Raw genomic sequence first — 14,041 nt, 5'->3', positions numbered from 1 at the left:
TCTGTGGAGGCTGATTCCACAGGAAGCCTGAAAGAGATTTGTAATGCAGAGTAGATCCCATTTGGAGGCACAGGCCAGCCTTTTGTACCCCGTCATAGGCTGGTCTTCTTTCCCCAAGGAGGCACAAGCTCCCAGGTGAAGAGGCTTCAATTTGGCCCCGGGAGATTCTCTAGAGAGCGGGGCAGCCTTTAATCAGTAGCAGCCAGTACCCCCAGGAACTGGCGGAGGAACGTGCAGCTCATCCAGGCGGAATTTCATAAATACACCGTGTCTGTAAGGAGGGAATGAACTCTCTTGATTCTTCTTGTTGTTGTTTTTTTCCCTTGGGATCTGTCTTTTCTCGGCCAACAATGGACTCAAGTTTGGAAACTTCAGAAACAATTTTTGCCCCGGGGTAGGAGGAGGAGAGAGGGAGGTACATCACCCCCAGGGGGCTTTGAGGTCCTACAGGGGCCCTGAGCTCACACAGCTGGACAGACCCTCCAGCCCCAATTAGAATCCAGGAAATAATGTCCTGAACATTTATGACTCAGTGGCTCCACACACAGCAGTGGTAAAAAGAGCCATTTAAAAGCAATAAGGAGGAAAGAAATGAAGAGTTCACGTTCACGTTCAGCAAACTCCCAACATTTTAATGATTTTTCACTACAGCTTGAGCTCATGTCTCCTCCTCTTGCTGACAGAAGATACATTCCATAATTTGTGGTTACGCTATAATTCTTGTCCTTTTTAGCTCTAGTTGAACAGTTTATGAGCTCATAAGAGTGAACATTTCTAGAGGGTCTGCTGAGGGTCCAATATCTGATGGGCAAAGTCACATGTTCTCTTCACTCAAAGCCACCGGGAGGCCGACTCGCAGATCAGGCCCCAAAACCTTCAGGTCACGGACCAGGGTCTGGTCTGATCTGGGCTCCTTTAAGAGGGAAAGACATCATTATTAATGCTCATTTTATAGATTAGGCAACTGAGGTTGAGAGGGTTTTAATAACTCACCCAGCGCCCGCATATCAGTCACATTCAGTGGACTGTCTACACAACAGGAGCATAGGTGTCCCTGGAGTCCATAGAAAGCTCAGGGACCTCCTGGGGCAGGTTCCCATCCATACCCTTTCCTCCCCGCTTTCCGCCTCTATCCCTGGCAAATTCTTACAGATTCTTAACCGTTTGGACGTTTTGATTTTGTGGTTACAAAAGGTCAAAATTTCAGAAACGTTACTGCATCACAGCCACTAAGACAGCTATAAAAAATAAGGTAAAAAGCAAGTGTTGGTGAGAAAGTGTAGAAATTGGGTGGCTCATTCATTGCTGGTGGGGTTGTAAAGTGGTGCAACAATTGTGGGAAATGTTTGGCAGCTCCTCAGCAAGGTCAGCACAGAATTACCATGTGACCCAGCAACCGCACTCCTGGCGAGATAACAGAGAATTGGAAACAGTTTCTCAAAACCAGTACACGTATCTTAGTGTTCATTGCCGCACTATCCGCAAAAGCAAAAGGTTGGAAACAAGGAAAATCCATGGATGAGTGGATAAACAAATGGTTATATATGTCGTATACAATATGATGAAACAAACTTATTTTTAAGGCAAGATGAGAAAAAAAATAATTATACCTTAAATTCCCTCTCGGCTGGGACTTCCCTGGTGGTCCAGGGGTTAAGACTTTGGCTTCCAGTGTAGGAGGTGTGGCTTGGATCCCTGCTGGGGAGCTAAGATCCCACATGCCTCACAGCTAAAAAACCAAAACAGAAAACAGAAGCAATATTGTAACAAATTCAATAAAGACTTAAAAAATGGTCCACATCAAAAGAAAAAAAAAAATCTTATAAAACCAAAATTCCCTCTCTGCCATTTGGGCCCCGCTCCCCCTTTATTTTTTTATTTTTTTATTTTTTTTTAATTTTTGTGGTACGTGGGCCTCTCACTGTTGTGGCCTCTCCCGTTGCGGAGCACAGGCTCCGGACGCGCAGGCTCAGCGGCCATGGCTCACGGGCCCAGCCGCTCCACGGCATGTGGGATCTTCCCGGACCGGGGCACGAACCCGTGTCTCCTGCATCAGCAGGCGGACTCTCAACCACTGCGCCACCAGGGAAGCCCCCCGCTCCCCCTTTAGAGTGCATTGTGCATGTGCATTAACCACAGCTCCTTAGAAGACACAGGAATGCCTGCTTCATCGTCAAGAGCGATTTTCTCTGGTGCCAGCAAGATAGCTCCTTAGAGATAACAATCCTTTTAATCTCCTAAGGGGTTGCAATGTGCAGATCTGGCTTGTGTAAACTGTCAGTATGTCATTTGACGTATAACCCTTTGACTCAAAAACTTACATAACTGTGCTTTGACCTCTAATGGTTGGAACGGTCCTCAAAGCTTTCTGAAAGATTGTCTCCCAGGTTATAATCCTCAGATTGGCTCGAATAAAATTTTCTATTTCTTTCTTAGATTGACTTTTTTTTTTAAGGGAACTTTTAATTTTTATTTATTTATTTATTTGTTTATTTTTGGCTGCGTTGGGTCTTCGTTGTTGCTGCACGTGGGCTTTCTTTAGTTGCGGCGAGCGGGAGCTACTCTTCGTTGCTGTGTGCAGGCTTCTCATTGCGGTGGCTTCTCGTTGCGGAGCACGGGCTCTAGGCACGGGGGCTTCAGTAGTTGTGGCTCGAGGGCTCTAGAGTGCAGGCTCAGTAGTTGTGGCGCACGGGCTTAGTTGCTCCACGGCACGTGGGATCTTCCTGGACCAGGGCTCGAACCCGTGTCCTCTGCATTGGCAGGCGGGTTCTTAACCACTGCGCCACCAGGGAAGCCCGAGATTGACTGTTAATTAATTTTTTCATAAACAAATAGAATTGTATTCAGCCATCAAAGGAGTGAAGTACTGATGCATGGTGCAAGAGGGATGAACCTTGAAAACGTGAATGAAAGAATCCAGACACAAAGGCCACATATTACATGAATCCATTTATATGAAACATCTAGAATAAACAAATCCATAAAGAGAGAATGTACATTGGTTGTTATCAGGGCCTGGGAAGAGGAGAGTGGAGAGCATGTGCTGAATGGGCACACATTTTATTTCGGTGTAATGGAAATATTTTGGAACTAGATAGCGGTGTCGGTCGCACGACATTGTGAATGTGCTAAATGACATGAAATTGTTCACTTTAAAATGGTTAACTTTGTGCCATATGAGTTTTAGCTCAGTTAAAATGTTCACATCCCGAGAATGTACCCTAACAAGTACAAGACAGGTCACTGTGGTGCCTGCAAAGCCCAGTAGCTCTTTCCAGAGGCCTTGCACGCTCTCCAGCCCCCTGTTGACCAGACCAGGGTGAGACATTGACCCTAGACGCAGAGGATCCCTATCTTGGCCTGGGATCTGATCACTCCTTTATTAGCAGTAAGAAAGTTGGCTTGATTTAGACCCTGTCTTTTTCAACCAAGAAATGAGAAGCACACTCAACAATGGTGATGATGGTAAACGTGGGCCGCTCTCCCATCCTGAGATGCCCTCTCCCCTTCGCTCCTTCTGGCCAAATGCATGAGGAGATGGGATCAAGACAAGTCTGAAGAAGCCACTCTTGGCCAGATGAAGAAGAGTCTTCAGATACTACCCTGAGGCACTTAGATTTTATCTTGGGGATGATGGGAGTGGTTGTAGGATTTGAACCACAGAGGAATGTTACAAGATCTGGGGTTTTTTTGTTTGTTGGTTTTTTTAACATCTTTATTGGAGTATAACTGCTTTACAATGGTGTGTTAGTTTCTGCTTTATAACAAAGTGAATCAGTTATAGATGTATGTATATCCCCATATCTCCTCCCTCTTGCATCTCCCTCCCACCCTCCCTATCCCACCCCTCTAGGTGGACACAAAGCACCGAGCTGATCTCCCTATGCTGTGCTGCAGCTTCCCACTAGCTAGCCACCCTACGTTTGGTAGTGTGTGTATGTCCATGCCACTCTCTCACTTTGTCACAGCTTACCCTTCCCCCTCCCCGTATCCTCAAGTCCATGCTCTAGTAGGTCTGTGTTTTATTCCCAGCCTACCCCTAGGCTCTTCATGACATTTTTTTTTCTTAGATTCCATATATATGTGTTAGCATACGGTATTTCTTTTTCTCTTTCTGACTTACTTCACTCTGTATGACAGACTCCAAGTCCATCCACCTCACTATAAATAACTCAGTTTCATTTCTTTTTATGGCTGAGTAATATTCCATTGTATATATGTGCCACATCTTTATCCATTCATCTGTTGATGAACACTTAGATTGCTTCCATGTCCTGGCTATTGTAAACAGAGCTGCAATGAACATTTTGGTACATGACTCTTTTTGAATTCTGGTTTTCTCAGGGTATATGCCCAGTAGTGGGATTGCTGGGTCGTATGGTAGTTCTATTTGTAGTTTTTTAAGGAAACTTCATACTGTTCTCCATAGTGGCTGTATCAATTTACATTCCCACCAACAGTACAAGAGGGTTCCCTTTTCTCCACACCCTCTCCAGCATTTATTGTTTCTAGATTTTTTGATGATGGCCGTTCTGACTGGTGTGAGATGATATTTCATTGTAGTAGTTTTGATTTGCATTTCTCTAATGATTAATGATGTTGAGCATTCTTTCATGTGTTTGTTGGCAATCTGTATATCTTCTTTGGAGAAATGTCTATTTAGGTCTTCTGCCCATTGTTGGATTGGGTTGTTTGTTTTTTTGTTATTGAGCTGCATGTGTTGCTTATAAATTTTGGAGATTAATCCTTTGTCAGTTGCTTCATTTGCAACTATCAATGAATTTGGTAAAGTAGCAGGATACAAAATTAATGCACAGAAATCTCTGGCATTCTTCTACACTAATGATGAAAAATCTAAGAGTGAAATTAAGAAAACACTCCCATTTACCATTGCAACAAGATCTGTTTTTACCAGGCTCTGTCGGGTGGCTTAAGAAGGGAATTCCCTGGATGAGGCCAGCACAGAGTCAAGCAAAACTTGTTAGGAAGTTACTGCAGCAATGAGGAGAGACCAATGCTTTTTCTTTCTTTTCCAACATGCCCCAAGACCCTCTTTTTTTCCCTTCATCTTACACTTCTGTTTCATTCATTCCCTTCCATATGGTTGTCCGATATTTGCCTCTGTTCTCTGATTCCTCTTTTACTCCTTTTCATCACTTTTTACTTTCTGCTCTCCTGGAAACCCAAATGATTCTGATTGTGACATGTCTGAACCATTTGCTACATCTTCTAACTGCTGACACCAAAAGTGCAGTGAACACCCAATTTAGTAACGGGTAGAAGGATGTGCATATCGTTTTTGTAGTCACAACCAGCTCTGCAGCATTTGGAACAAGAGTGGAAGCATGATGGGATGTGTGGAAGGAAATATTTATCCCATGGGAAGATGACATAACCTGCATAGTTATTTCAGGAGGCCCCTTGAATCGAAGCAAACAAGCCATAGGCACAATTTAGAATCGCAAGATCTGGCTCTGCGATCTGGATTCATGGTTTAATTCCTTGGGCAGGACTTTTCTCCACCCTGAGCTTCTATTTCCATGTCTGTCAAGTGGGAATTAAATAATCCCAATACTACTTATGTCACAGAGTTTTCACGACGATCAATTAAGAGAGGCATGAAAGAACTTCATACGGTGTACAGGGTGGTAGAGATGTTAGTGGCTAGTTTATCAGGAAAGAGACCCTTCAGGATGGAGTAGAAAGTGAGCAGCCCTGAGGATGTCCTCCTCCTCCTCCTCTTCCCTTTGCTGTGAAGTGTATGGAAGTGCTTCTGCTTCGGGGCGTGGGGGAGGGGCTTTCTCTATGGTGCAATGTGTGTGGGTCTGAAAAAATACTCTCCTACCTCACCCCAGCTGTCATCGATGGGCTTGCAAGGGGACGTCACCTTGTCTCTGGTTTGGGGCAGAGCACTGCTCACCACCCTCTTGGAAGATCCGGGTTTTAGTGATAGCCCCCCATTAAATTCTTGGGCAAGGCTGAGCCTGGTTTAATTTATGACCTTGGGCTCTAAAGCTAGATAATCTAAATTTGAATCCCAACTCTGAGTAATTAGTGATGCATCCTTGAGTGGGTCACTTCATCTTTCTGTGGCCCAGCTTTGCTCATTTGTAAAAGAGAGATCATAACAACCCCTACCTCATGGGCTTGTTGGGGGAATTGAATCACTTAATGAAGGCTGAGTACTTACAACACGCAAGAGGGAAGAGATATGGGAACATATGTGTATGTATAACTGATTCACTTTGTTATACAGCAGAAACTAACACACCATTGTAAATCAATTATACTCCAATAAAGATGTTAAAAAAATTAAAAATTAAAAAATTTTAGAAAACAAGGAATTGTTAACTTTCCTTGCCTGAGGCTAGGTCTTGCTCTATGCGGGGGGGTGTGTGGTGTGTGGTGTGTGTGTGTGTGTGTGTGTGTGTGTGTGTGTGTGTGGTGTATGCCCCTCTCTGCAGCCCCAGTTGAGAAGCCAGTCTAGAATTTAGAGCTCAAGACCTAAATGGTTGGTTGTATTCTCCCAGGTCCATCCGATTCCATCTTGGCTCTCCATCTTGCCCGCAGGAACCCTTGGTTCCTGACTGGGCTGGGGGACTTGGGGACCCTCAATGACATATAAGGGAAGAAGAATAATGGAGGGAATGTTTAGAAAATCCTCCACAGACGCAGAGGCTGAGAGAGGCAGGCAGTGAAGGGACCACGTGGTTGAAATAAGTTCCTTTTAGATGAATTCAGGTCAATTTCCATCACGGACAGATGAGGGAACAGACCCAGGGATGCCCAAGGTCACACACTCCCAATGCATCAAGCCCTGCTTATTCTGTTGCCTTCATATCTTTCAAGGAGAACAGAGTTTAAGGAAAGAAAGAAAAGTCAACTATATCAATGGTAAGGGAGCTTAAGTAAGGGGTTCTTCTACTTCATAATACATGTCCTGATATGTAACTCAATATTTATTTGAGAAATGATTTGTTTATGTCTCTTTCCCCTTTAAGTGTAGGCTTCGTGAGAGCAAAGATTTTGACTTTTGTATAGTCAGGGCTTGGCATGTGGCCTGAACACAGCAGGCATGGATCCCAACCAACATACAGTGACACTGGGGGGAGGTAGCCACCTCCTCTAAGGCCAGGACAGAACGTCCTGTCACTACCTCCCCACCCTTGATACTAGGAGACCCTGAGAAGTTGTCTACTCACCTCCCCAAGCCACCAAAACTTAGCTATCACCTGTTACCCTGAAATGGCATGCTCAAGTTTTGCCCTACTGAGAAGAATGAGGGCATGGGGGCAGAGATATAACACAGACACATAATCTTGCTTTCATTGCTTATACACTCCAGACTGTGACCTGTGAAGTTTGAGTCCAACACACAAATCACTCCAGAGTAACACTGCCTCCCCATATGGTGGGCAATTCTTTCAGCCAGTGGACATCAGGACAGGCTTCCCAGAAGAGGAGCCACCTGGGCAAACAATATAAAAGGACAGGAATAGCAGACCGACAGTGCCTCTTGCATCACTGAGTCCCTGACACCCTGTTCACCTATTAGTGAGCCTAACGCCTCCCTGAGTGTTATTTGATTTTCAACTCTGACTCATTGCTAAGGACTGAGAAGATAAGCCATTTAGAGTTGAAGACACTCTGTTTCTGAAACTTGTATAATTAGTTCACCTTGGCTGTTCTATAACTACCTATTTGTCTCTGTCTTCAACCTGAATACTGTCTGGATTTTAGTCACATTTGTGCCCTAGGCATTGAGAACAGAGCTTTGAAAGTACATGCCAAGCCCTTTAGGACGCAGATGAGTAGATGAGAGACGTGGGGTGTAGGGTCATCTTCAGGCACATGTCTTCCTTCACAAGCTTAGTATACACGTCGCTTCCTGTTAGGTCTTCCTGGCTGTGAATGAAGGGACACAAAGATCACGCCTCCTGTCATTTCCCCTTTGCAGAGCAGGGCCATTTGCATTGGTTAGGACGTGGCACTGGCTACATTTTATTCCCGGGAAATGACTAGCCTATCGCCATTGGGATAGATTCCAACCAGCTGGACCAGGTCCTGAGGTGAATAGGGCAGGTGATGGTCATATAAGGCTGAGTGAGAAAATCATCATAGCCAAGTATGTGTTTTGGAGGAAGATGAAATCATATAGTTTCTATAAAAGGTTTTGTTCCCAAGAAGAAAAAAGAAAGGCTGTGGGTTTAGTTGAGTGAATTAAGTTGTCAGTAGCTATCAGACAACACCCCAATCGTCCCATGTGGGATGTATTTCATGTTCCTCTCAGTTGGGAACATAGAGATGGATTCTACACACAAGACCCTAGTGTCCCCATGACCTGCACCTGTCTTTATTCCTGGTGAGGTGAGATAGAGTCCTTGGTTCTGGAGACCCATGGGGGAGCTCCTGGGCAGGGGTAGCCATGGAGGTAGGAGCCAGAATTGTAACCAAGTTGCTGCTGCAGCCTCGGGTCTCACTATTTCCCATAGTGACCCTCATCACGAAAGAGCAAACATTGAATACTGGCATTTCAGAGCAGAAGACTTGCCAGTCTACCTTCATGTTAGCTTACATATGACAGGTTGTGATCAATAGCTGTTGGGAAGCCACCTGCAGTCCCTGAGCCTCAGTTTCTACATCTGTAAACTGGGGGCTGTAATATGACCCTACTTAACAGCGCCCAGAGAAGGTACCGAAAGAGGGCAGAAATGTATCAGAATTTCTGGGACTTTCTATCCTACTTTTCCTGGAGATCATCTTCCAGTTTCCCACGTCTGTCCTTTGTCGGTATTCAAGCCTGCAGCCACTTCCTTCCTTCACTACCTCTCTGTAGGGCTCCATTTTTTTCCCCAGAGATTCCAGAGGTATGACACATACTAAGCATGGCTGTGTGTCTCAATCCCTCCACTTGGAAGCTGCTCTCAAAGAAGGAGACCATATGGCTTCTAGCCTACACCCCAGCACAATACCTGCATCTGACATCCACCCACTTGACCTTGAATCAATGCACAAATGAATAGATGTATTCATGCATTTTACTTACCAGTGGCACCTATGGATTTTAACAGGTGCCTCCTGGAGGAAGTCTGAACCCAAAGATGACAAACTATGATGGTCGAAATTTCATGCTGCATGACAAGTTCCCAAGGAAACAAAAGAGGGCAGGTGACATAGTTGGGACTTACTGCATTTTACCAATGAGACCTCCACCCTCTCAGGCTGTTGTCCAGGAGCCCTGGGGACTTTCAAGTCAGAGGGAGGGAAAGAGTTCGTGAAAGGTGGGTATCACTCTGCAGACGGACTTAAAGTGAGAAAGGATAAAGAGAGAAGGAAGTACACAAGCACAGCTTTAAATGTCTTGTGTTTCTGTTGAGTTTAAGAATCTTTGAGATTTTGGGTTTTTACGTAATTCATGGTTTCCCAGGCCAAGCAATCCCAGGACCTGGGTCAGAGTACTGACAATGAGGCCATGTCATTTCCAGACCCTCAGTCCTCAGGTTTCTCTCATAAGGAATGGGGTGCGGGCTCGCAGACAACACTGACCTCTAATGTAAGCCTCCTCCTTGCCAGGTCCTCATACCCATTATGAATTCCCTACTTGTCAAAAAGCAGGAAACCGTCTGCTCTGACCCCACTTTGCCCCGTAGAAAGACCTCCTGCCATCTCTTTGGAGTCTTGTGTGTGTGCTACGTCACTGGAGGATAAAGAGGTGGAGCCCACTTGGCTCTCAGGCTGCTTTCTCCCCTTTACACCTGTTGATCTTGGACTTGCAGCCTCTCCAGAGACAGGGGACCATTCTTTGGTCTAGAGTCTGTCTAACTTGCTGTCTAATGCAGGACCATCTGAGGGCAGGACAGGAATCAGCCTGAATCTATACTCCTTAGTGCACCATCCCCATCCCCTCCATATCCCGTCTCTCCCTCAGGGGCCCTCTTGTCAACAGAACCCTGATGGATCATGCTGAATGTTCACGGATGGTGGCCGAGGTGCAGCCAGGCCCTCTTGTTGTATTAACAATCCAGGAAGATGGTGTGGTCACCAAAGAGCCACTTGAAAAGGACATAGGGTGGCCCAGTGATCTTACCTCCATCAGCTCAAGTCCACCAAACTTTCTCATCCCCACTTGCCAGAAAGCACTGTCTTGGTTCCAGGGACATGACGTGACGAATACCCAGGCTGTGCACAAGCTCTCAGTCTGGTGGGGGAACTAGGTAAGGAATCCAACGATGGCGACGGACATATTAGAATTGTGTGCGGAGGACAGAAGTTTGCCAGAGGAAGAAGAGGTTATACCTGTTCAAGGAAGTTGGTTAGGAAAGTCTCTAAAACAGTGGGTTCTGTCTGAGCTGGGATTTGAAGGATGAACAGGAGACTTATAGAGGAAACAAGGACATTTCTAGGCAGAGGAAACTGCATGGGCAAAGATCTGTGGACCTAGCTTGTTGGAAGAATTTCAGGTATTTTAAAGTGTGGGCAGTTATGGAGACAAGGGTAGTTTAGAGGAGATATGGTCAGTGGCTTTATGTGAGTTTCTGTAATGGTTGGGCTTACTGATAACAGTGATGGAGTTGATATTGAATTGTCACCGATATAAACTCAGGGGAGGTCAAACTGGACTGTCCGCGATGCTTTGCCAACCATCAAGGCAAGAGAGGGCTCGTGCAGGTGGAGCACAGGTGGCCCTTCTATTGGCTGCAGCTCCAGCTCCACCCCCTTCCCAGGACATAAACCTTCCAGCCTCACTGAATCTCCACTGGCGAGGAAGGGAAACTCCACACTCAGAGGCCTGCAAAGAATAGCGCACACAGCTGAAAGGAAACTCAGAGGAGGGAAACTCAGAGGAAAGTGGCCATGGACCTAATCCCGAGCTTTTCCACGGAAACCTGTGTCCTCCTGGTTACTATCCTGGTGCTTCTCTATATGTGAGTAACTGTCCAGGCTTGTCTCCTCTGTAATCTTGGACTTGGGGTGCTAATCAGGTCTCCCTTTCCTTGTCTGTTTTGAAGATCCAAGTTAATGGACCGGAAGTTGCTAAAGCTTTGGGTACTACCAAAAAAAAACCTTTTCCCCTTCTACCTAGAATGAGAATCTCCAAACCATGGAAGAGTCAAGTAACTAATAAACATGATTAATTCCCTGGAAGATTCCTGCTTCAACTTCTCAGGAACACTCAAATTGGAAACATTTATCAAGTATTCATTCTAGGATTGGGACCGTGGAGACTTCAGCTGCTTTTATCTAATCATCATTACTTTTTGTGGGTCTACAGTGCAGGTGGGAAAGGAGGTGATGAGTGAATGTAATATCACTTTTGGAATCGCTGTTATTATCATTCTTTGTTTTTTGCGGTACGCGGGCCTCTCACTGCCGTGGCCTCTCCCGTTGCGGAGCACAGGCTCCGGACGCACAGGCTCAGCGGCCGTGGCTCACGGGCCCAGCCGCTCCGCGGCACGTGGGATCCTCCCGGACCGGGGCACGAACCCGCGTCCCCTGCATCGGCAGGCGGACTCCCAACCACTGCGCCACCAGGGACGCCCCGCTGTTATGATTTATCACCTACATGTTACCTCCCTAGGTGGACTGTCCAATTCTGAGTCAGTCCCTGTGACCTGGTTTTCTTTTTCACTTTATAGATATGGGACTTATTCACACGGATTTTTTAAGAAGCTGCGGATTCCTGGGCCGAGACCTCTGCCTTATTTTGGAAATATTCTGTCCTACCGAACGGTGCGTGACGTTTGGGCTCCAGCTTTGCTTCTTATGGTGGCACATCTCAGCCGAGTTCCATAATAAAAATTCCCCTTCTCAAGAGAAAGGTCTGAAGTTTCACGCTTTCCAGAAACGACACCATAGGCTCCACTCAGCACATGGCCACGTTTACCCCATGGCTCCATGGTCAGCTGTTAGGAGCCTCAGGTTTTGCCGCCTCAGACAGCCCAGCTCTCTAGCTGATTCAGCACAGGACTTGAGGTTCCATCTTGTGAGTACTGTGAAGAGGATTTCCTTTCTGCCAGGTGCAGATGCCCAGGAAGGTACAGTCCCTCTTAGGAGAAAAGCATGAAGGGGGTGCCCAGTCATGACTCATTAAGCTGTGTACACTACAGTCAGACTTTCCTTTTGCTAGCATGTGCTGTGGGTACCCTTTGAAAAACAATTCCTCCTGGATTGATTGGAAACTTCACTTTCTGAGGCAACCCTAGCATTCACCATTTGAGTAACCTGCACATACTTGAATTCCCTCAAGAACTGCTAACCCCAGCAGTTATTTCCATGCTCTAATCCACCTCCTGTACCGGTGACTATTTTGGAGATTTGAGAGATGGAACAAGAACTTTCTGTTTTACTTCTGTGTCTTCAAAGGAGGCACCTCATGCATGAGTTCGAGCAGAGAGAGAGTATAACGGAGGCTAGATTGTGGCTGTCTTCGACTTCAGATATTTAACTACTAAGTGAACTGTGGGTTAAGAAGCAAAAAAAAAAAAAAACAAGGCAGAGTTACTTATGCCAAATCACTAGAAAGGACGTGATTTGGCAAAATTATTAAAATGTTAATTTAACTGAACAGAGTGTACTAGGTGACAGGTGGACTGTGAATTCTGGCCGAGCCTTGATATCAGTCCAGCTCTGATGCCTTGCCCGGGGCCTGGTCCCTGAACTGAAGGTCATGAGCTACGTCCGTATGTCCAGGGGGCAGAGCCTTGTGTGCAGGCTGTTCTCTGGCTCAGATTTCCTTTCCTGCAGACATAAGGCTTGTTTCTCAGATCCTGATTCTCCCGACTGAGGTCTTCATTGTCTCATTACTGCCTATGAACTTCCTGAACTATTTTCTCTCTGAAAAAGCAATAATTTATTTTCCACCTTTCCCGGATGAACTCCTTAGTGGATGCACTCCAAGACCCACATTTCTGGGACTTTCTTTTGCATAGTTAAACCGTCAAATATCACAGCCGAAACTTAGCTACAGGAAGGTTTTTGTTGTTGTTGTTTGTTTGTTTTCAAGTTACAGAAGTGAAAACTCAGGGCAAGTGTTTTAATTGCACTGTCCTTTGTCCTTTGCGTAGTTGTGGTAACTCCCCATCTTTTCCGTGCTGAGCTGGAAAACTAGAAGGAGATCTACTTTGTCATTCATTCATTCACTCACTCACTTTCTCACTCACCACACGCCCTAGATGTTTTTAAACCTGCTAGACCCAAAGAGGTTACTGGCGCCTTAACTTCCTTATTCTGCTAGAATTCTAGAGGGGGCTCATGAGATAGATGAAAAGGCTGCTTAACTAGGGGATGAAAGTGTGTGTAGGAATCTCTCACCCTCAGCTTCAGTTTTCTCACTTGTCCCTGGAGGATTAACTCAGAGGGTTATGAGATTTTAGAGACAACACGTGCTCAAGCAAAAACCCTCAGAAAGACAAGGAGTAATTAGTATTCATTGACAAGGGTAAGTGTTTAGTGTCTACAATACTCAAAGAAAATTAGAGTGATTTTAAATTCTCCATTTCAAATATCTCCTCTATTTTGTCTTCTTTCCCCTAAGATGTCTCTGAATAAGAGTTTCCTTGCATTTGCCAGTGGGAAATAGTAAGCCTGATATCATGCAATTCAAGTCATTTTTGTCCCAATTAGAGGTAAAGTTCAATACATTTAAACTAATAATCCAAATTTTTTTCTCTTGCAGGGTATTTGGGATTTTGACAATAAATGTTTTAAAAAGTATGGAAAAATGTGGGGGTGAGTATTCTGGAAACTTCCATTGCATAGACTTGTTATGATGCGGCGCCCCCCTGTGGTGTGGAGGACAATCTCAGTCGGGAGCTTCTTGAGATGAAGCCATCTATCGTAAAGCTTTGGAGGCTTGTTCTACCAACGATCCCAGGTGTCGCCAGGTATCCAGGTCCACAGTCTGAGTCAGGCCTGGAGAGTCACAGGTCATCAATTTGCTCCAGACTTTGAGGCCCAGGGACTCCTAGCATCACTTTATGCCCAGTACCTTGCTCTTCCCCACTTGGCCATTTTTTCCTTTCTTGGGGCAACTTTAATTGCA

At 45.5% G+C, this 14,041-nt stretch overlaps 1 protein-coding gene across 3 annotated transcripts in view; it reads left to right on the top strand.

Annotated features, from left to right (window-relative positions):
* Positions 1 to 14,041, top strand: part of LOC136791942 (cytochrome P450 3A29-like) — a 62,208-nt gene that overhangs the window by 4,212 nt on the left and 43,955 nt on the right. For all 3 annotated transcript variants that reach the window (XR_010836325.1, XM_067012148.1, XM_067012147.1), the window contains exons 2-3: positions 11,637 to 11,730; positions 13,676 to 13,728. Coding sequence is in view for 2 of the 3 variants with exons in the window: in XM_067012148.1 (XP_066868249.1) it covers positions 11,637 to 11,730; positions 13,676 to 13,728 (147 nt within the window). In the remaining variant the exon portion in view is untranslated. The remainder of the gene's footprint in view (positions 1 to 11,636; positions 11,731 to 13,675; positions 13,729 to 14,041) is intronic.

This window comes from Kogia breviceps, chromosome 14 (assembly GCF_026419965.1).
Source record: "Kogia breviceps isolate mKogBre1 chromosome 14, mKogBre1 haplotype 1, whole genome shotgun sequence".
In the NCBI taxonomy this organism is placed as follows: Eukaryota; Metazoa; Chordata; class Mammalia; order Artiodactyla; family Physeteridae; genus Kogia; species Kogia breviceps.
Note: the sequence above shows the minus strand (reverse complement) of the source record. Positions and strands in the feature narration are given on the sequence as shown.